The sequence below is a fragment of the Idiotropiscis lumnitzeri genome, chromosome 13 (genome assembly GCF_059441095.1).
Source record: "Idiotropiscis lumnitzeri isolate Australia: NSW breed Sydney's pygmy pipehorse chromosome 13, RoL_Ilum_1.0, whole genome shotgun sequence".
NCBI classification, from domain to species: Eukaryota; Metazoa; Chordata; class Actinopteri; order Syngnathiformes; family Syngnathidae; genus Idiotropiscis; species Idiotropiscis lumnitzeri.
In genome coordinates this window covers 12,167,884-12,186,792 of record NC_142403.1, presented here as the reverse complement: position 1 = coordinate 12,186,792, position 18,909 = coordinate 12,167,884, and the positions used below count along the sequence as shown (strand labels likewise).

The following is an 18,909-nucleotide window of genomic DNA, read 5'->3' as shown; positions in this document are numbered from 1 at the left end:
ACATGCTTCGAGTGACTGTCTCTCCCTTGTGGATGATTGCAACAGCATCAAAGTCTACGAGTGTTGTTAGCGACCCCACTTTGAACCCCAATTCATCCATCTTTGAAACCCTAAACCTACTTTGAAAGCCTAACCTGAGATTGAAACCACTGAGATTGAAACCCCAATATGAAACCAAAATGTTTGCACACATATAATTACTCAGCACGCTGTAAAGGCGACATGTTATGGATTTTTTTTTTTTCAAAATTGATAACAATTGGACTACTCGCGAGTCAATCATGGCGGACGTAAACCTCTTTCATTTTCATCCCTCCATTATCCAAGCCGCTTATCCTCAACGAGGGTCAAATCCTGTTTCTGTTCAATGTTTCTTTGAAGGACAAGTACAAGAGCATATTTCAGTTCGTGTCATGAGCTTTGAGTCAAGTTTGAATAATATTCAAAAAGAAGCAAAGCAGTGTTTAAGAACGCTGGTCTTATGAGCGAAGCATTTCCAACATGATTTGCTACAACCACACAAGAGCACATTTATGAAAACTATGAGCATCTGTGTTTGTTATTTTGCGTCCACATTTCCGCACTGGCCTTTTCCTGGTCGGTGATGATCACGATGATGTTTGCCAAATGACATCTTGAGCGTATCTCTCCACGCATTTTTACCTCACAGTGGTCAAGTATTAAATTCCTTGTAAAAGCTTCGGCTCCCGTGTAAATGAAGGCCTGTCTAGCTGCTTGAATGCAACCATGTTATTCCTCAACCATTCGCGTTTCAAAAACTACTGCGTTTTCCTAGATACTATTTTAGACACGTACATCATAAATGTACATTTGGGTGCTTGCTGTATTACTGCCAAACAGAACCTAAAAACAAATAAAAATGTGAGGAGCTTGTGACTCGGTAAGGTCATGTGAGCTTTTCTTATCTTTGCTCGTCAATGATATGATGCTATGTTCAATAAATACCGACGGTACAAACCTAATAACTTCCTTGATGGTGGTTTTATTACCTACATGAAGTAGGCTGCCTATCTGTGACCCGTTTTGTTTGCACTGAAAACTTATTGTCCTCCCAAACATGCTCTGTGAACAATATCAGACTCAGTATTAACGCCTCAGAATAATTCAGTTCAAATTATATCAATCGATGTGACTTGATTTTATTAATTTAATAATTATTTCATTCTGATAGTCCGTATGAAAAAATACACACTCAACTCACTTTTATTTATATACACACAAACAAACACATTGAACATCCAATGCCGTGAACATTTTCAAAGCGCTCTAATATATCCACTTCTATCAATGTTCTTTCAATAAATATACACAAAATAAGAAAGCAGCGCTAATGTGCATGGTCAAGACTCCGTACATTCCGACAATAGTTATTTACAGGCGTTTTATGAAACACGCACACTTGTGATTGGTCACAAGAAGCAGACGGGCCCCAAATCAGCACTAATTTCTGGCATGAGCGCCCAAATTGACGCCATTTCAAGTCCCAGATCTCTGAAAGGAAGTAACTCCATGTCGCCTCGATGGAGCTCTGTGCTGCCCCAAACCTTCGCAACCACCTCCACCTGCAAGCATCAAACATCAAGACAGTTTCATATTGTGGTGTCAAAATTAAATCGATGAATTAACAACGAATCGATGACACACACAGATTATATATTATAAATTTGATCATACAAATTAATCTACAAAAAAAGAAAAAATATTCCTTCAATATTTGAAGATCAGAATTCTAATTCTGATTCTGATGTTTTACTGACCAAAATAAAATCAATACCTCCTGCCCTTGTGTGGACACTTTGGTGTGGTTTGAATGGATGTCTTTACTGCAGTCTCCAAGTAAGTGAACAAAGTCACTCGTGGCGTCCATCGCCGAGTTATTGGATGTCCATCTGAGTGTCACCCGCTGGAAAGATGTGAGGCTGTGTAACCGTAGAAACCTCAGTTGAACAACGTCTGCGCCGAGGTAATCAAACTGTGGAGCATTCAACACATTCTGGCATAGACGCTCACGTTTGTTTTTCAGTCCACAATGTTCGGCTTTACCTTGTCACCACCGCGCTGCTGGCTAAACCACTGGATTGGTGATGCGCTTGATTGGCGCTTTTCTAAATTCCACCTAAATGTTATCTCCACAGCAAAACATGCATGATACACATTTTATAATGCAGCATTTATTTAGTTTTTTTTTTTTTTTTTTTTTTACATGTTCTGGCCAGAAATGTCTGAAACTTCCATTCTCAGATCAGGTCAATTGATTTGTATTGACCAGACCAAAGTGAGTGAAACCTATCCTGAGTTCATCAAGATGTTAAAACTTGACGTCACAGATTTGTCATTATTGCCTATCAATAAAGAAATCATCTCTCTCTCTCTCTCTCTCTCTCTCTCTCTCTCTCTCTCTGTCCTTTGAATGCATCTGTGGGAATTTTTATCCAATGATGAACTGAAGAGAGAGCCTTACTATCACACTATCCCGGTTGTAATTTACTTCAAAGGTGTAGTGCGGGTTGACAGGGGAGCTATCCGAGCATCGATTCATGAGCAAAGTCACGCTCAAACACAACCCGTGATTGATGACGAAATCTTACCTGCGACTGCAACGGGTCAATACAGGTGCTTCCTCCAGCTGTGAAGTTACAAAACACTCTCAAAGCATCATAGGGACAACCCTGGTTGGGGTCCATGTAAAAGTAACCTGAAAGAGAACGGACTTGAAAGCATACCAAGAAAGCATGCAATACGATTAAAAGCCTGCTCGAGTCCTCACCGTCGTCATAATGCGGGTGGATGAGACCCAACTCGTAGCAGGACGTGCCCGGGTCGTCTTTTGTGCCTTGCGGCCAGCTGAATGATTCGTCGTCTGCCTCATCATCCAGATAGAGGTTTGGGGCAGGCTTCACTCGACTTGACTCCTACAGAGGAATCTGTTATTTAGTCAAGTCACATGATGATGATGATGATGATAATGATGATGGTTAACATTCAGTCAGACGGTAGTGTGGCGAGGAACGGCAAGGGCAGTTGCAGGTGTAAAAATTGAATAGCGGTCTCACTAAAAAATCCGATCAATGAGAAAATGTCCTCCCCAATGCTTTGCGGCCATGTTTCAGACTCCTTGTCTGTCTTGGCCTTGGTCATTTGGTGTATGACAACTGCTGCATTGGACGTCGGTGTCATGAGGGCAACAGAAATTAAAGTCGCTACTAATTCAGTATAGCGAAACGAGCATCATATGCAAATAAAGTCGAGAGTTGAAAAAAAAAAATCTTATACCTACTTTTTCTTGTCCTTGTATCGTCGGGAGTGTTGACTCGTGTCTCCCTTCAGACTTATTTTCCGTGCTGAATTTTGTTCTTTCAGTTGGTTTCGCCTCAGATTTGGAAGGAAATTGACTTTTGCCGGGCAAACCTGCTTTTCCCTGAAAATTAAATGAGAGGAAGAGCCCGAAAATTTACGAGTACCATTCACAGCTTCTCATATATAATTTGCTTGATCTTAAAGTCTTACGGGGGGTCCTCGCTTGCCCTTAACGCCCTTTGTTCCACTGTTGCCTGGGATACCTTTCATTCCCTGGAAAGGACCAAAAGACGGTTAATTAAGATGTAGGGGCAAAATAGAAAGACTAGATTAGATCATCTGAGAAGAGGAGTATGTTTACAGATTGTCCACGTTCTATTAGCTAAATTGATCACAACTGCTAATCTAATGTTGCATACATTAGCCAATCCAAGTCAAAACAAAAAATTTGTTTTGCCAATGATCCTCTCAACTAAAAAATTGTTGAACATAATCTCTCACCTTCTTTCCAATTTGACCCTGTAGAAAGACAGAACAGAAATAAAAAATGTTTCAAGTTGCTATTTCCATATTTACTTGAAAATGAAAATGCTCATTCTCTGGTTAGCAAAATGATTTCTCTAAATATATTGAAATAAAAACAAGGCCCCCTTTAAAAAGTGATAATAAATGCAGCGCATGGAATTTACAGTGGAATAAACTTGCCTTGCGACCGGTTGTTTAAAAACAATGCAATACAATACCTCATGATGATGTAATGATTTGCAAACAATTCACTCTTTTTTAATTTCTTTGTTTGTTTCAGAAATAGTGGAGCGGGCCCCACTTCGAGGGAGGGCGGGTGCAATGCTGAGGGGGGCGCGTGTGACCCTGGGGAACATGCTTTTTTTCTGCTGTACTACAAAAAAAGTGTAATTGCACATCCACTCCAGTAGATGGCAGTGTCGCTTTCATTGTTCATTGTGGGCAGCAAGTATTAACTCTACAGAGTAGGTTTGTTTGGCAACAAAAATGTGATTATTTATAGTTGCGGTGGACAGTGGGTGGTGGCATGGGGTGCGAATTGTTTTCTTGCTGGGGAGCGGGGCGTAACATCAAATAATTGAGAAGCACTGATTTAATGTCATGCTGGACTATACTTCCCCATTTTTAATCCAAACATCTTCGATAGCTTTTAGTGATTTTACCATTTTTATGTGCTGTATTTTCAGTTTTCACTTTTTTGCTGCTTTCCATTCATTTTGAGCCCATGAGACGTTTGCGCAGTTATCCTCTCTAATGTTGACGAAGGCTTGTCGTTTCACTATCTTCTTTTACAATCTATTCTAAGGTCACCCTCGTTGTAAAGTATATACTGAGAAGTCCTTTGAAACAAAACCTACAGAGAGTCCAGGACGCCCTTTTTGTCCAGGTGGACCACCAAGTCCAGTTGCCCCCTGCAAAAATCAAAGCGCTAATGAGTCACTTCACAGAAAAGTAACGCGACGAGAAATTGAATCAAAATGTACCTGCTTTCCTTTTTGGCCCGTTACACCTTTCGCACCTTGCGGACCGAAATTCCCCTAAAATAACCAGATAAGATCAACATCAATCATCTAGTCAATCTACAAGCATCAAATTATTTGGGCCACCTTTATCCCTGCTGGACCAACTGGACCCCGTAATCCTTGTTCACCCTGGAGACCCTGGAAGTGAGCAGATTGATAGAAAGGTTGCTCTTTTGACAACATATTATATCTTAGTAGGATAAATCTACCTTGGCACCGCTTAGTCCCGCATTGCCCTTCTCTCCTGTCAGTCCAGGGATACCCTGTGTCAAAAAATATATATAAAAAAAAAAAAGACCATGGCACTACTGACTAGGGCTGAACGATTTTAGGAAAAAAAAATCGATATGTATTGATTGAAATACAACATTTGTGTTCATAGGTTGTGGCTATATTTGACTTGCATATCGTACAAATAAAGTCGGTGCTGCTGAGAGCAAGGCGCCTAGCATTCAAGCAGCGGCAAAATAAATTACTTCCGGGACTACGGGCGACCTGCTTCGTGAGCATGGGGCACAAGAGCCCTTGAAAAGAAAATGCAGCTTTGATGATCTCAAAATCTTGTTGTGTGAGATTGCCATTTCGATCCCAAAACGATAAATCGTTCAGCCCTGATACTGACGTCAACATAACAGTTTCAACTAACTCCTGTACCTTCGGCCCCATGGGTGCGGGAGGTCCTCTCTCTCCAGCCGGTCCAGTTTCGCCCTAAAAGAGTGAATTAGATGCAGTAAACAATATATATGGTGGCACTGTCCATACATATATTCATTTTGTTTCATGCCTCTCACCATCAAAGTCAAGGTGAGCTGGAGTTCGTCTCGAGTGATTTGAGGCAAGAGGCAGCGTATGAGTTGACATTCATTCATTGTTTTTAATGGACCAAAAATGGCCATTTGGGAATTCAAACTTCAAACTCCTGAACTGTGAGGCCGACGTGCAAAACATATTTGAATGGGACGGCTTGAAAGGATGTTTTGCATACATGCATTTCTTTCTTCTTTTTTTACACTTCTTGTGTGCAAGTTGCTGTTTCTTTTGTCATTAGTGTCTGGAGCGGTCACAACTATGACTATGAACTTTGCATTGTGACAAATTGCTGTGCAAACATTATCGGACAAAAAAGAAAGAAAAATTGCCAGATTTCATTATGTTTTGCATTTTAAACTGATAATCAAGACGTTATCTGTATGATCCCTAAGATTGTATTAGACTAATTTCTAAGATGCCCCTCTTTGATTCCATCTAGAACTTCCACTGTTGACTGACTGAAATTACCTTAATGCCTTGTTTCCCAATGTTTCCTCTTAGACCAGGTGGTCCAGGTGTTCCCTAAAATATTTTAAAATGCAATTTCCATAATTATTCATGAAAATTGTTTGCTCCCCCCCCCGCTCGAAATTAAAAAGGTCAAAGTATTGTAGTGCTTTTTACCTGTTTACCAGGCCTGCCCTGAGGTCCAGGTGCTCCTGTGCGGCCAGTCGTTCCCTTTGGAGATAAACTCCATTTTAGGAAAATGATTGAATATTACATTTGACAGCCTGCCATCATTTTCTTACCGGATATCCTTCATTACCCTGAACCCCATGTAATCCGTCCAAACCATCCAAACCCTGAAGATAACACAGTCACAAGGGGTGCACATCTGTTTATTTGTGCATAATGGTTGCATGTATTGCGTTTACTGCCATGTATCAATGGGGATACTTGCAGATATTCCACGTCCCCCGACTGGTCCTCGGTCGCCTGGTGGGCCTTTAGCTCCCTAATAAAGACACGTCATGAGATGACACATTCAAGTGCAGCAGAACATCAAACATCAATTTCATTGAAACTTTTTTTTTTTTGATCGTGAGTTTCAAGGATAAACTCAAGGACGGATCCTTTCGTGACGTCTTAATAAAAACCGAAGACAGTACAGACTGCTTTGACTGCTATGGCTAATTTTTACTTTAGTGCCAGAGTTTATAGTTACATGATCGGCTTGCGATTGAAGACATAATAAAATAAGTGTGTGGAGAAAATTAATTCAAAATTTCCCCCCCAAGTTCTCATCATTTTATTTTAATCGTTTATAATCATGCTGTTGACTCACCGTTTTTCCCCGTGCTCCTTTGCTCCCCTTATTACCAGGTTGACCTGACAATCCCTTCATAATGAAAACATCCACATTGTAGCACACAACATTGAAACAATTCAGTTCCGCAATAGTTGCATTGTTGTGTTCTTACAGTTGCCCCATGAATTCCTTTATTTCCCGGAAGTCCAGGAGGACCAGCAGTTCCAGGCTGACCTTTAGAACCAGAATGGCCCATAAAGCCGATCCTTCCCAGTTTACCCTGAAAAAAACAAACAAAAGTATGGATAATATGATTCTCAATTCGTGTTATGTGACCATGCTGAATGCATAAAGCAACAATCCGTTGATACATCAGCTATCTCACCATTGTGCCTTGAGTTCCAGGCTCTCCTTTTGCCCCCTTTTCGCCCTTTATTCCCTGTGACGTTCACAAGGTTGTTTACACAAAAAAACAAAACAACAAGTGCATCACTGTGGTCATAGTAAGTAGATAATCAATCAATAAAGAATGCTTGTCCAGAGTGACATAATGAAACCTCACCACGTCTCCCTTAACGCCTGGAGGTCCAAGCTCGCCATGCTTTCCGCTAGTGCCCTGATTACCATCAAAATATTCAAAACGGATAGCTCTTGATCATACACGCAGAATTGTGCAACACATTTCACCTTTGGTCCAGTATTCCCAGCATTACCATCAGGTCCCCTCTTGCCTGGAAAAGCCTAACAAAAAAACATGAAAAAAAAAGGTCTCACCCAGAACAATATTGCAGTCTTTTTTTTTTTTTTATATATATATATATCAATCTGTTGGCATGCCTCTCTTAAGAATTTGCGCTTCATCGAGAGTGTGTGATTTTCTTGAATTAAGTTGGACAACACCACAGAAGAAATACATTTGGGGTGAGGTCTAGTGATCATTGTGGCCCAAAATCAACCAATCAGTCAACCAATCAATCAACCAATCAATCAACCAACACCGCCTTACTTACTGGTGTTGAAGGACCAATAAGGCCAGACAGTCCGATGCGACCAGGAGAGCCCTGAAATGATAGAACGTAAAGTTGAACTTGAAAACGTAATCTTGGTGACGTCATTTCTCACGTGAGTTTTTCATGCAGTTTTCTTCAAATGTCACCGCACTGATCCTTCTCTACTGCTTTAGCATATGACTTGTGAATATTTAGTAGGAAATTATACACAAAGTGATTCATGCATTTACAAAGCATTCCTAAACCAGCAAAACATATAAATAAATAAATGTCAGAGTTTTCAGTCATCTTTAAGTTAAACTCGAAAGGACAAGCAGTACGGGAAACATGCACATCACTAAGCCAATAACAAGATACTAACTGTGTGTCCCTGAAGACCTTTCTGCCCTTTGCTTCCGGGTTTTCCAGTGTCCCCCCCTGGTCCAAAGTGTCCAAGCATACCTTGAAGACCCCTTTGGCCTGGTGCACCCTGAAAAGCATTCGCATTACAAATATCATCATCCCAAGCCAAACATCTTACTTACTTACCTTGAGTCCGGGAGATCCCTGTTTGCCTCTGTCTCCCTGTGCTCCAGTATGTCCCTGTGAGATGAGACAAAAGAGAGCAGAACGAACAAATAGCGATGCTGCATGAATGGCAGGTGAGGCGCTGCTACTTGGTAAACTAGTTGGCGCCGATTTTCTTTTTTCCCCCAGCATAGTTCAACGTTTAAATGTGTTCTTGTTGGCCCATGGGCTGTCATGCTTGAGCTCTATTAATGACTCCTTGCAACACAGCAGGCTGAGCAAATGTAAAATAGCCACGACTGCTTCTGGTGTGTGCGCCTTTACGGACAATACGGGCGTGTTGGATATACTGTAGTGTTCATGCAGATGGTCATCAGCTTCTCGGTAAGCTGCATTAATATTAGTTGTTCTTCGCAGAGGATCAAAAATATATGCTTGAGAGTATTGTTATTGTACATGTGTTGCTCCACAGTGTGTGTTCAAATATCCTTTGCTTCTTTGCTGTAAATGATGGATTTTGCTGCTTAACCGGTGTCTAACAAACGCATCACGTGTGTTTGCGAAGTTTAGTGAAGACACACCAAACATATTGTGAAGAAAATTTTGCGGGTTATCTTTAATCTTAAATGTTCCCATTGTGGGACTCTGACTGTATTCTATTAAAAAAATAAAAAACAAACAGTAATGATTCTGCACTCCACACAATTATGGCAACATTTTATTTTGTCATATAACATCGGTCAGACCATTTTAACTCCCACTAAAGAAACATTGAGCGAATGCGATGTGTTTTAAAAACCTGTTTTCCGGGACGGCCCTTCACTCCTTCGGGACCTCGGACACCGTGTTCACCAGCAGCTCCCTTTGGACCTCGCTGACCCGGGGGGCCTTTGCTTCCTTTATCACCCTAAAATAAATGTCATCATTGTTGTGTGTGTGTGTGTGTGTGTGTGTGTGCACAAGATTTCAAACATTTATTTATTTAAAATGAACTCACTGATGTGCCGTTTTGTCCAGGTGATCCCTCAGCCCCTCCGTTTCCAGATGGACCCTAAGAAGAAAGTTCCCGTTAAAGACGACTTTGCTTGACAAGGCCTAACTTAAACTGTCAACTAAAGCTTATGGACAGACTGGAACTTCATCAATGTTAATAATCTTGCATTAAAGTGGGGGAGAAGTTTTGCCACTTATTGAAAAAAAAAAAAAACAGTCTTAATCTATCTACCTCCTCACCATCGAGACCCGCAGGCCCTTCGTCTCCGACAACACCTTGACTTCCCTAAAGAAATAGAAAAATGGCACAGTTACTCCTCCACAGCTCGTATGCATTCGTTGTCATAATATCTAATCACATTAGGCCGAAACAGATGACCTTGCCACCTTTGACTCCAGCTGGGCCAACTGATCCGAGGGGTCCGTCTTTACCCTTAACATGAAAGTAGAACACATCTCCATGTTTTTCGTATACTCTAAATTCTAAAGTGGTGGCTACTAAAAAATTCTTACAGGATAACCAATATTTCCAGTGGGACCAACAGCTCCACGTGAGCCTGGTTCACCAGGACGGCCTCGTGGTCCAACCTCACCCCAAGCGCCAATCTTACCCTGTGTACCCTACAAAGAGAAGAAAGGACAAGGGATTTCTTCTTATTATTTTTATTATTATTACACAGCATACTTTATGATTGTCTGCATAAGTGCAAATGACTGGATTTTATTATTTAAAACATAGAATTAAACATTTAAAATCCATGTTAAGTTAAAAACATAAATGATTCGACACAGCACAGAAAAGTGTTCTGTTAAGCCTGCCAAATTTTAATGAACGAAAAAAAAATTGCCACGTATATGAAATCGGGCTTCGAAATGGTGAAAAATTGGAAGATACTCTCAGATTTCCGATGCTGTGGTTGAAATGGAACATAACATGGCAACATAATATTGACTTAACTTCACAACATGGATTAAAAGCGCCATTTAAAAAAAAACAAACAAACACCTTCTTACTGATTAGCCCCCAAAAAAGCCGCTGAGAACTGGGATTGAATATTCATAGACAGACGCACGTGTGCTCGGCGTGAAAACTGGATTCAATTTTGTGCCTGGACAAGTCTATTTTACTGTGTTTGGGAATTTGCAAGACCCCGCTACGCCTCAGGAAGACCGAGGTCATTTTCTTTCACATAGTCTTAATGCACCAGACAATTTGATGACAGAAAGTGGACTACAGTTGACGAGATGAATGAATCCCTGTAATGATCATACTGGCGGTCCGGCGTGTCCTCGTGGTCCTGCCAGGCCCATCTTGCCCTGAAGGACATTGAGACGTGATGTGAATGAAGACGCGGCGAAGACAGTGGTTTGCATGTTGTATCTCAAAAAATAAAGTAGAAAATTTAAATATGAAAAATCTACACATTAAAACTATACTATGCTTACTGGGGGACCAGGTTTCCCTCTTGGCCCCTTAAGACCTCTCGTGCCCTTCCCATCAAAGAAAAAAAAAACATTGAAATGAAAAAATGTAAACACAAATGCGGTGAACTTGGCTTTAATTACCTTGTCTCCTTCCATCCCTACTCGTCCTTTAGGTCCTTGTTTTCCTTTTGTGCCCTAGAACAATATTTTCAACAGAATATCATCCTGGCTCCCCTTCAAGTCAGTTTGAAATATAGAATCGCAGTTTCTCACTTTGGTTCCCATTTTCCCAGGTATTCCATTCATTCCCGGACTTCCAGCTTCTCCCTGGAATTGCATGTTTATAAAAGTCAGTGTTGGGTCGTTCTTGAATGATTCATTCAAAAAGAATGTATCTTTTCAATGACTGAGAGGGATCTCTTCCCACTTCCTCAAGTAATTCGTTCTTTTTTCAGTACATTTTAGCTCAGGGACGCGCATTTTGTCAATCAACTCGAATGACCAATCAGAAGCCAGTGTCAGTGAGTGAACGTACTGCCACTCTCGTTCGTTCATACATTACAGCTGTAAAATTTGTAATAAATATAATAACAATAACAATACAAATGCACCAATTCCAATTCCTGCAACATCAGGCTGAGCACGATTTTTATTTATTTTTTTAAACTGACTTCATCCCTGTCCGGGCTAGAGGGCGTTTTGAGTAGGGGGGCGTGAACGATTCAGTGAATCTTTTTAATGAGCTGATTCTAATGATTCAGTTCATTTAAAAGAACCGTCATGCCCATCACTAATGGTCAGGCTTCTCTGCAAAATGTGTTGGACTGGACAAAACACTCACATTGGTCCCTACAGGTCCCTGAAGGCCACTTGCGCCCGTCTTCCCTGAAAATCCCTGTCAAATGTTAGCATACATTAAGACCATTTCCACTCTAGTTGCGAACATTCATGCACACTTCAGTCAAAGAAACTCACCTTTGGACCTGAAGGTCCAGTGTCTCCGGTTATTCCGTTGGCACCAACAAGTCCCTAATGGAAATAAATATTGATTATTATACAAACAATATCAATGGAAAGCAGTCTTTTTGCAACTGGTTTCACCATGACTCCATCAACTCCATCTTGTCCTCCGGCTCCTGAATAACCTCGAAAACCCTAAAAGAGGAAAGAAATAATTTTCTCGTAATTCACTCCCACTCAATTGCAAGACTTTTTTCTAATCAGATTCACAAATTCTTGCAATAGACAGCAACGTCACCTTGAGGCCTTTTGGCCCACTTGTGGCTGGGACTCCCGGTCTTCCCTGGACAGAAAGGTCAAATACGAATTCATAACTCAAGTCCAGGATAAATATTTTATGAATATGGACGGAGGGAGCATGATGTAAGGGCACCCAGATCGTGGATCAAGGACAGCGCAGTCCAAAATAGTGTCAAGTGGCCATCACTGTTTTTTTATTTTTTTATTTTATTCATCATATGCGTGGGAAGAGACAGCAGGGGGCGACACTGCGTCACTTGCCGACTCTGGTTGCATGTCTTTGACACAGGAAAACAACAACTCAGATTCCCACCTATAGACAATTTAGCAACTTGAATTTTTTTCTTTGTTTTAAAAGCATATGTTTTAAGTGTGGCAGGAGAGCTCGGAATAAGAAGTTTAGACACATAAGAACCTTAATACCAGGTTCTCCTTCGTGCCCTCGTTCTCCAGATTTTCCCATCTGTCCCTGCAAGAAAAACAATGCAAGACTACTGATAATAATTTATATTTGACAGTAAAGTAAACAACTCATGATTTGCAGGGTGTTACACTCACAAAAGGGCCAGGCATTCCCGAAAATCCAGAACGCCCCTCTCGCCCCTTCGTGAAACATTGACATTTATTTGAGCATATTTATAAAGCAGTTCAACTCTTTTGAAATTCAGAAATTATTGAATGCAGACTAGAATAAATTATGGGAGTAACAAAATTGGTAGGTATCAAATCAAAACAATAATTTCAAGCAGAATTGGTCATGCATTGTTTCAAATAATTCCCTAAGTGGTATTTCTTACAAATAAAAGTGATATTAGGTAAAAAAAAAAAAAAATGTGAACATTGACTCATTTATTGTCCAACCTTGTCTCCTCGTGGTCCAGCAATTCCCTGAATGCCTGCAAGGCCCCTATCTCCCTACAAACACATTAACGTAATTGAAGTCAAGAAAAAACATGTCCATGCAGTCACAAGTTACGCAAGTTCCTTCAACAAACCTTCGGCCCGTCTTTGCCTTGCTTGCCTTGCTCTCCCATGATGCCGTCCATCCCCTGGAGGCAAAACCTGATTATTTTAGAGTTTTTACAGAAGTCCAGCATGCACGCTTTTAATCGCTCAGTTTCTACCCACGCTGGATCCAGCAAGTCCGCCCGGTCCTGTTGGCCCTCCAAGTCCTTCGAGTCCCGTCGGGCCTCGACGTCCCTTGTATCCTGCCTTCCCGGGAGGACCTGGGGGCCCCTGCGTAAAAGCAGAACAAGGTGCTAAACCTTTATCGCGTTTGTCAGTCAATTAAGGAATTGCTGGAACAGTAAAGTCCAGATGAGCTGAAACAAGAACCTACCATGTCACCCTTGAATCCTGGAGCACCTCTTTGACCGCGGAAGGCCTTGGCGCCCTGCGGAATTCCCAACACACAGGCAAAAAAAAATGTAATTGATCACGAAAAATGACATGACTCTAAACAGTTTAGTCAAGAGTAAAATTGCTTTAAATAATCTTACGGGATCACCTGAGGGTCCAGGCAATCCGGCATTCCCATTGGCTCCCTGAAATAAATGCAGTGAAAAGAAAAACACATTGAACTCCAAGCGTCTCAAAATGAATGCTTATGTACCCGTCTTGTCATCTTACGTAAAGTCCATCAGGTCCAGGTTCCCCGATGTCTCCTTCATCTCCTAGACCACCCTGAGGAAGGCACAAAGACGCACAGTGTGTATATGCTGACTGGAAATTAATCGGCACCTGTTGGGTTGCTATACTTACAGGGTCTCCCTTTGGACCAGGAGGCCCAACAGGTCCAGGGTTCCCCTGAAAAAAAAAAAAAAAAGTCATTTTTTTTATACACATGCAGACACAAAAGAAACAAGTACTAAGAATGTAGTCGAAATAAACACTTCACAGTTGCTACTTAAGATATTGCCTGTACAGTCAATGTACTAAATAAGTCTGGGTTTAAAAAAAAAAAAATCAATAGATCGATTCTCGTCAATTTTCCTTTTCATAGCCCAATATGGATTCATAAAACCATATATCGATACTTTCAATAATGTCTTTCCCCCCTCAAATTTGCGCGACTTCTCAGGTGACGCGAGATCTTGTAACTACGCGATTAGTAGCATATCATAAGAAAATGTCGGTGCCAACAAGTATGAAGGCAGATATATTTACGGTTTTGTTTTGGGTCAAATCCTTGATTGAATGGAAAATCAATCAAAGTGAATCATGAATCAAAAATCATATTGAATCGGGCTCTTGATTATCGAATAAAAACGATTTTGGAAATTTGAATCGATACCCAGCCCTACTGAATAAAGTTCTACAGCTTAGTTTTACCTGAGGACCACGTATTCCCGGAAACCCAATTCTTCCGACGGGACCAGCCTCTCCCTAAAAGCAAAATATCGAGCCATAGTTTAGTACTATGTCATGCATTTTGTCATTATTTATTCATAAAATCATGATTGTAGTTCATCACCTGTAGTCCGACTGCTCCTCTAAGACCAATTTCACCTTGTTGACCCTGACAACAAACAGTCAAATTATGATTATCCTTCTAATAATTCATGAATATGACAAGTTGTGCTTGTGAACTTACAGGAGGTCCCTTTACTCCTGGGACGCCTTTTCGACCTCTTGGGCCCATTTTGCCCTGGAAGTCACATTAGCTCATCGTTAAAAACACAAAGTGGATACCTCACAACTTAAAAAGAAGTGCTGTGCTTTTCCTCACGTACATGTGGGCCTGGTGGTCCGCCAAAGCCGATCGCACCGGTCGGTCCCTGCAGACATTCAAAAGCATATCAAATCGTTTATTTTTCCAAACATGTCCACTTCTACAAAAAATAAAAATATCTGACAAACATAAAACAATGTATGGATGCAAAAAAACAGGAAGTAAAAACAGCAATCATTTAACGATTATCGAGCTGCACTAACCCGTGGTCCTGATGCTCCGGGGAAACCTGGAGGACCTCGAGCTCCTACTACTCCCTTCAAACAAAAGACAGTTCAGATCATACATTTGATTTGACTTATTGAACAGATAAACAACAAAAAGCAACAAAGCTATGCAAATAAAAATTGAAAGGATGGAAAAGGTCGAGAGAGGTCTTAGGTCAATACAGTTGACATGATCAAAAGGAGAAGGCAAAAGTAGAAAGCTAATCTAGTCTCCACAAATTATGACCAATTACGTTATTGCACTCGCAGGTTATTCAGAGCAAGTGATCAGAAAATAAAACAGTACAAAATGTTCTATGCAGTGGGTGAAATGTTCAAAAGTGTGCTTGTATGCACGTAGCTGCATCACTGGGCCATGCATAAAGTGTCAAATTAAACGACCAAATAAATATTTTACAAGATTTTTAAAAATGTCTCATTGTTTTGAGTTCACATTTACGCAGTGTAATATATGAACTTTTGTCTCCATGATCGAGTGAAAAGGCTTCTTTGGATTTATGTACGATAGTTTTTTTTTTTTGTCAACATTGTGGGGCTCCGCTCCTGCAGGCTCAATTCCCCAGAAAACATCTCAAATGGGCTAATTTCAGCAAGACAAAATCATGGGGTGTAAAGTGTGCGACAATTCTTTATCCTCTGGCTATTTCGACAAAAGCGGGACGCAGACTATTGAGACACCTGGGAGCCGTTTTAAATTGTAAAAAAAAAGCTTTTAAAGCATGTATCATGATGTATTTCAGGTGTAAAGTTGTCTTACCAAGTAACCGGGAATCCCAACGATACCTCTGACGCCTTTATTCCCCTAGTTACAACAAATGAAAGATTACAGTAACCAAATCACTGCGATATATTGCCAAGTGTGTGGTGGATGTTTGCTTCAACCTTGACTCCTTTTCCACCTCTATTGCCTTGTGGACCAGGCTCTCCCTCATAACCCTGAAGGCAATAAAAGCATATCGCTAATCAACAAAATACAATCAAATGCATTTTTTCTGCTGTATCTTCATACGCATCTCTCAGGAACAAGTAACACTTGTCAGGAGGCTTATCCTTTTCGTAAGGACTCTTTGGAAGTTCAAGACATTCTTACCCACTCACCCAGCTCCCCTTTGTTGCCTTGATCTCCACTATAGCCTTGGGGTCCCTAAAGAGTCAAGAATGCAAAACATTGAAAACAAAAATCTAATGTTCAACTTCACAAAGGAAGTACCCGGTAAAATAATAAAAAATTTTCAATTTTTGCAATAATATTTTCATTAAATAGTTCAGGAGCGATACCTGTTCTCCAGGCAAGCCTGGGGGTCTTGGTTCTGCATTCGCCCCAGGAGTTCCATCGTTGCCTGGTCGGCCTTGTGGCCCTGGCGTACCTTGAGGCCCGGGGACACCCTGAGGTACAAAGCACAAAATGACATATGTTGTGAAGACAAAACCTTTTTAAATTTTTTTTTTAATGATTATTAGATTGAAAGTAACGCGTTACCTACGATTATTCCTGGAATTCCTTTCCGGCCTTGCTTCCCAGTATTTCCAGGCAAACCCTTAGAGACAAAAGCAGATACATATACATACAGTTTTTGTATGGGTGTGATGAGATTTTTCAGGGATCTGAAAACATTTTGTCCTCCAAGAATTCTCACAAAATTGGAGGCATATATTTGGCCAGACATTCTCAAGTAAATTCTAGTCATAGGAAAAACTTGATCCACTGTGCTTCCACTGAGTCCTCGGTACCTCCAGTTGTGTCATGTCCTCTGACCAGAGGCACTGGAGGGGTGGGGGAGCTCAGAGGGGTAAGGTGAGGTGTGAACATTTCTAGATTTATAGACAAATAAAATAATCTTATAATGAACTTAAAATTTACAGGGAGCCAGCAAAGGGAATTGAGTTATGTGCTCCCTCCTTTGAGCTCCAGTTAGTAGCCATGATGTCCTCCAGACAAAATGGCCTTTCGTTCAGTCGGCATAGATTTGGAAATGAAGGAAATGCCATGCTTTCTTAAGATGGAACCCAAATACAATAAAAAGAGCAAGGGCCCTAAAATTGAACCCTGAGGAACACCACAGAGTGGGGCAGAGCAGGACTCAGGACTATGCTAATGTCCACCTAGAGCTGCAAATGAGTGGGCATTATTTCCTGCAGTGCGAACGTAGCCATAAACTATACAGCAACACATTTGGACAAAGAATACTGTTTAACAATACTGGTAGGCATACGCTGTTAGGCATTGAGGCCAAAGGCTGCAACAGATTAAGGCATTTCTATTTATCAAAATGGGGAAAGTTGTTTTTTAGATATAAATTATACTCATAAGTCAAGGCACCAAATCAATTAAAAAAAAAAGTAATTCTTATATTATTACTTACGATTGGTCCCATATTGCCACGAGGTCCGGGAGGTCCAGGAGGCCCCTTTAGCTTCTGAAGTTACAACACAAACATTACAAATAAAAATAAACATGTTTCAGTTTATCACATCAAACACACACAGGACTTGAAAAAACTCGCTTAATGTAATTGATTTTTTTCCTTTGAGAAAATGAGATGGAATAACTTATTTTTCCAGTTGCGATCAAAATGAGCGGGTCACATTGATTTCCAGCGCAACAGAAGCAGTTTTAACTTTGATTACCTCCCACTCCTCCTCAGATGTTTCAATTAAAACAATAGTGGATGTCCCAGGTGGACCAATGCGGCCTATGGATCCAGTCTGTCCAGTTCTTCCAATCACACCTTTGTCACCCTAAAAGTGGGGAAAAAAAGCACATTATGCCCTCAATAATTTCATTGTTTGGAATTTTTGCATAATGACAAAACAAAAACTGCGAGTTACAGCATTTTCATTGACATTAAATGCCAAGAAAGACAAAAATCCAACTGACAAACAGATAGAAGATCTAAAAGAAACTAACAAGAATATTTTTTGATTTGCATCGCAACTTTCAAGGGACCTACAGACACTGAATAGTAAATCAGGTCAGTCAGGTGCGTGAATCACAACATCATCACAGACATTAGTGACTATAAAACAATGGAAAATGGGAAAAAAATATATATTTTATTTTATTTTTTTCTTATCTTGACTGTTATTTTAAATCTGTGACTTACTTTGTCTCCTTTTGCGCCTGTAAGGCCAGGTAGTCCTGCTGGACCCTGCAGGCCCTGAGGTGAAGAAATTACATATACAAATATGTTGTTAAAATTGATAAGTAGTGATTACAATCATTGATATAAAAATAATAACTAATAAAATAGTTAAATGAAAACATTTCAATTGTAATAAATACATTATCATAGTATCATTAGAAATAAAAATAACAGCAATATACGACTACTACCAATTATTATATTAAAATTGTATTTAATATAATCTATATGTACAAAAATAATATACTATATATATATATATATATATATATATAGGGAGGGAGACTCTCTCTCTCACTCACTCTCTCTCTTACTCACACTCACTCTCTCACTCACTCTCTCTCCTAATTACCATATGACCTTGGGGTCCCGGTTTTAGCAGTCGTCTATCGGGTATGTGTTGAGGACGCTGGTTAATTGTTGTCAGAGCCTTCAGTGGCGATTCATGCTCTGGTTGGATGGATTCGCCAGGGCTCAACGCATAAATATCGCCAGTTGATAGTGGCTCAAGTTCCTCGGGGAGTTGACTGTTATTACCGGTCGCTTTCTCGTCGTTCTCCCCTGTTCTCAAGTCTTCTGCATCTTCCTCGCCGTCTGTTCCAGGAAGCTCTTCCTCTGCCACTCCTTCTCCTTCTCGCCTACTTCCCGCTTCTCTGCTGTCATTACGATTATCCACATTTGGGACTTGC

General features: G+C 40.6%; 3 protein-coding genes and 2 long non-coding RNA genes across 6 annotated transcripts; all 5 read right to left on the bottom strand.

The window, feature by feature from the left end:
- Window positions 1-1,307: 1,307 nt before the first annotated feature.
- On the bottom strand, window positions 1,308-9,310 carry LOC148324397 (uncharacterized). Its single transcript, XM_088312326.1, has 26 exons — window positions 9,241-9,310; window positions 8,463-8,516; window positions 8,296-8,403; window positions 7,935-7,985; window positions 7,612-7,665; window positions 7,487-7,540; window positions 7,310-7,363; window positions 7,097-7,204; window positions 6,961-7,014; window positions 6,550-6,630; window positions 6,425-6,478; window positions 6,300-6,353; window positions 6,144-6,197; window positions 5,520-5,573; window positions 5,075-5,128; window positions 4,950-5,003; window positions 4,827-4,880; window positions 4,701-4,754; window positions 3,820-3,837; window positions 3,529-3,591; window positions 3,299-3,439; window positions 2,789-2,933; window positions 2,610-2,716; window positions 2,065-2,148; window positions 1,796-1,993; window positions 1,308-1,583 (listed from the first exon to the last, which is right to left on the bottom strand). The coding sequence occupies exons 3-26, from the start codon at window positions 8,371-8,373 to the stop codon at window positions 1,431-1,433; spliced, it is 1,875 nt and encodes a 624-aa protein (XP_088168452.1). The 5' UTR covers window positions 8,374-8,403; window positions 8,463-8,516; window positions 9,241-9,310; the 3' UTR covers window positions 1,308-1,430.
- A 134-nt stretch (window positions 9,311-9,444) lies between these two features.
- Window positions 9,445-12,719, bottom strand: LOC148324396 (uncharacterized). Its single transcript, XM_088313917.1, has 14 exons — window positions 12,678-12,719; window positions 12,543-12,588; window positions 12,118-12,162; window positions 11,961-12,014; window positions 11,835-11,888; window positions 11,701-11,754; window positions 11,133-11,186; window positions 11,001-11,054; window positions 10,881-10,925; window positions 10,707-10,751; window positions 9,948-10,055; window positions 9,814-9,867; window positions 9,675-9,720; window positions 9,445-9,492 (listed from the first exon to the last, which is right to left on the bottom strand). Exons 4-14 carry the CDS (start codon window positions 11,961-11,963, stop codon window positions 9,467-9,469), a joined length of 543 nt encoding a protein of 180 aa, XP_088170043.1. The 5' UTR covers window positions 11,964-12,014; window positions 12,118-12,162; window positions 12,543-12,588; window positions 12,678-12,719; the 3' UTR covers window positions 9,445-9,466.
- LOC148324395 (uncharacterized) lies at window positions 12,582-14,505 on the bottom strand. 2 transcript variants are annotated; one of them, XM_088313919.1, is made up of 9 exons: window positions 14,451-14,505; window positions 13,881-13,925; window positions 13,749-13,802; window positions 13,619-13,663; window positions 13,459-13,512; window positions 13,248-13,355; window positions 13,115-13,168; window positions 12,981-13,034; window positions 12,582-12,722 (listed from the first exon to the last, which is right to left on the bottom strand). In XM_088313919.1, the coding sequence occupies exons 3-9, from the start codon at window positions 13,787-13,789 to the stop codon at window positions 12,674-12,676; spliced, it is 405 nt and encodes a 134-aa protein (XP_088170045.1). In that variant the 5' UTR covers window positions 13,790-13,802; window positions 13,881-13,925; window positions 14,451-14,505; the 3' UTR covers window positions 12,582-12,673. The 2 variants fall into 2 exon arrangements, with proteins under 2 accessions (XP_088170045.1, XP_088170044.1); XM_088313918.1 differs by having other exon boundaries at window positions 13,627-13,663.
- A 208-nt stretch (window positions 14,506-14,713) lies between these two features.
- Window positions 14,714-15,108, bottom strand: LOC148324394 (uncharacterized). Its single transcript, XR_015846289.1, has 3 exons — window positions 15,054-15,108; window positions 14,852-14,896; window positions 14,714-14,766 (listed from the first exon to the last, which is right to left on the bottom strand). It is a non-coding gene; the product is annotated as an uncharacterized LOC148324394 (long non-coding RNA).
- A 1,452-nt stretch (window positions 15,109-16,560) lies between these two features.
- LOC148324393 (uncharacterized) lies at window positions 16,561-17,814 on the bottom strand. The gene is made up of 3 exons (XR_015846261.1): window positions 17,706-17,814; window positions 17,441-17,494; window positions 16,561-16,615 (listed from the first exon to the last, which is right to left on the bottom strand). It is a non-coding gene; the product is annotated as an uncharacterized LOC148324393 (long non-coding RNA).
- Between the last annotated feature and the right edge of the window lie 1,095 nt (window positions 17,815-18,909).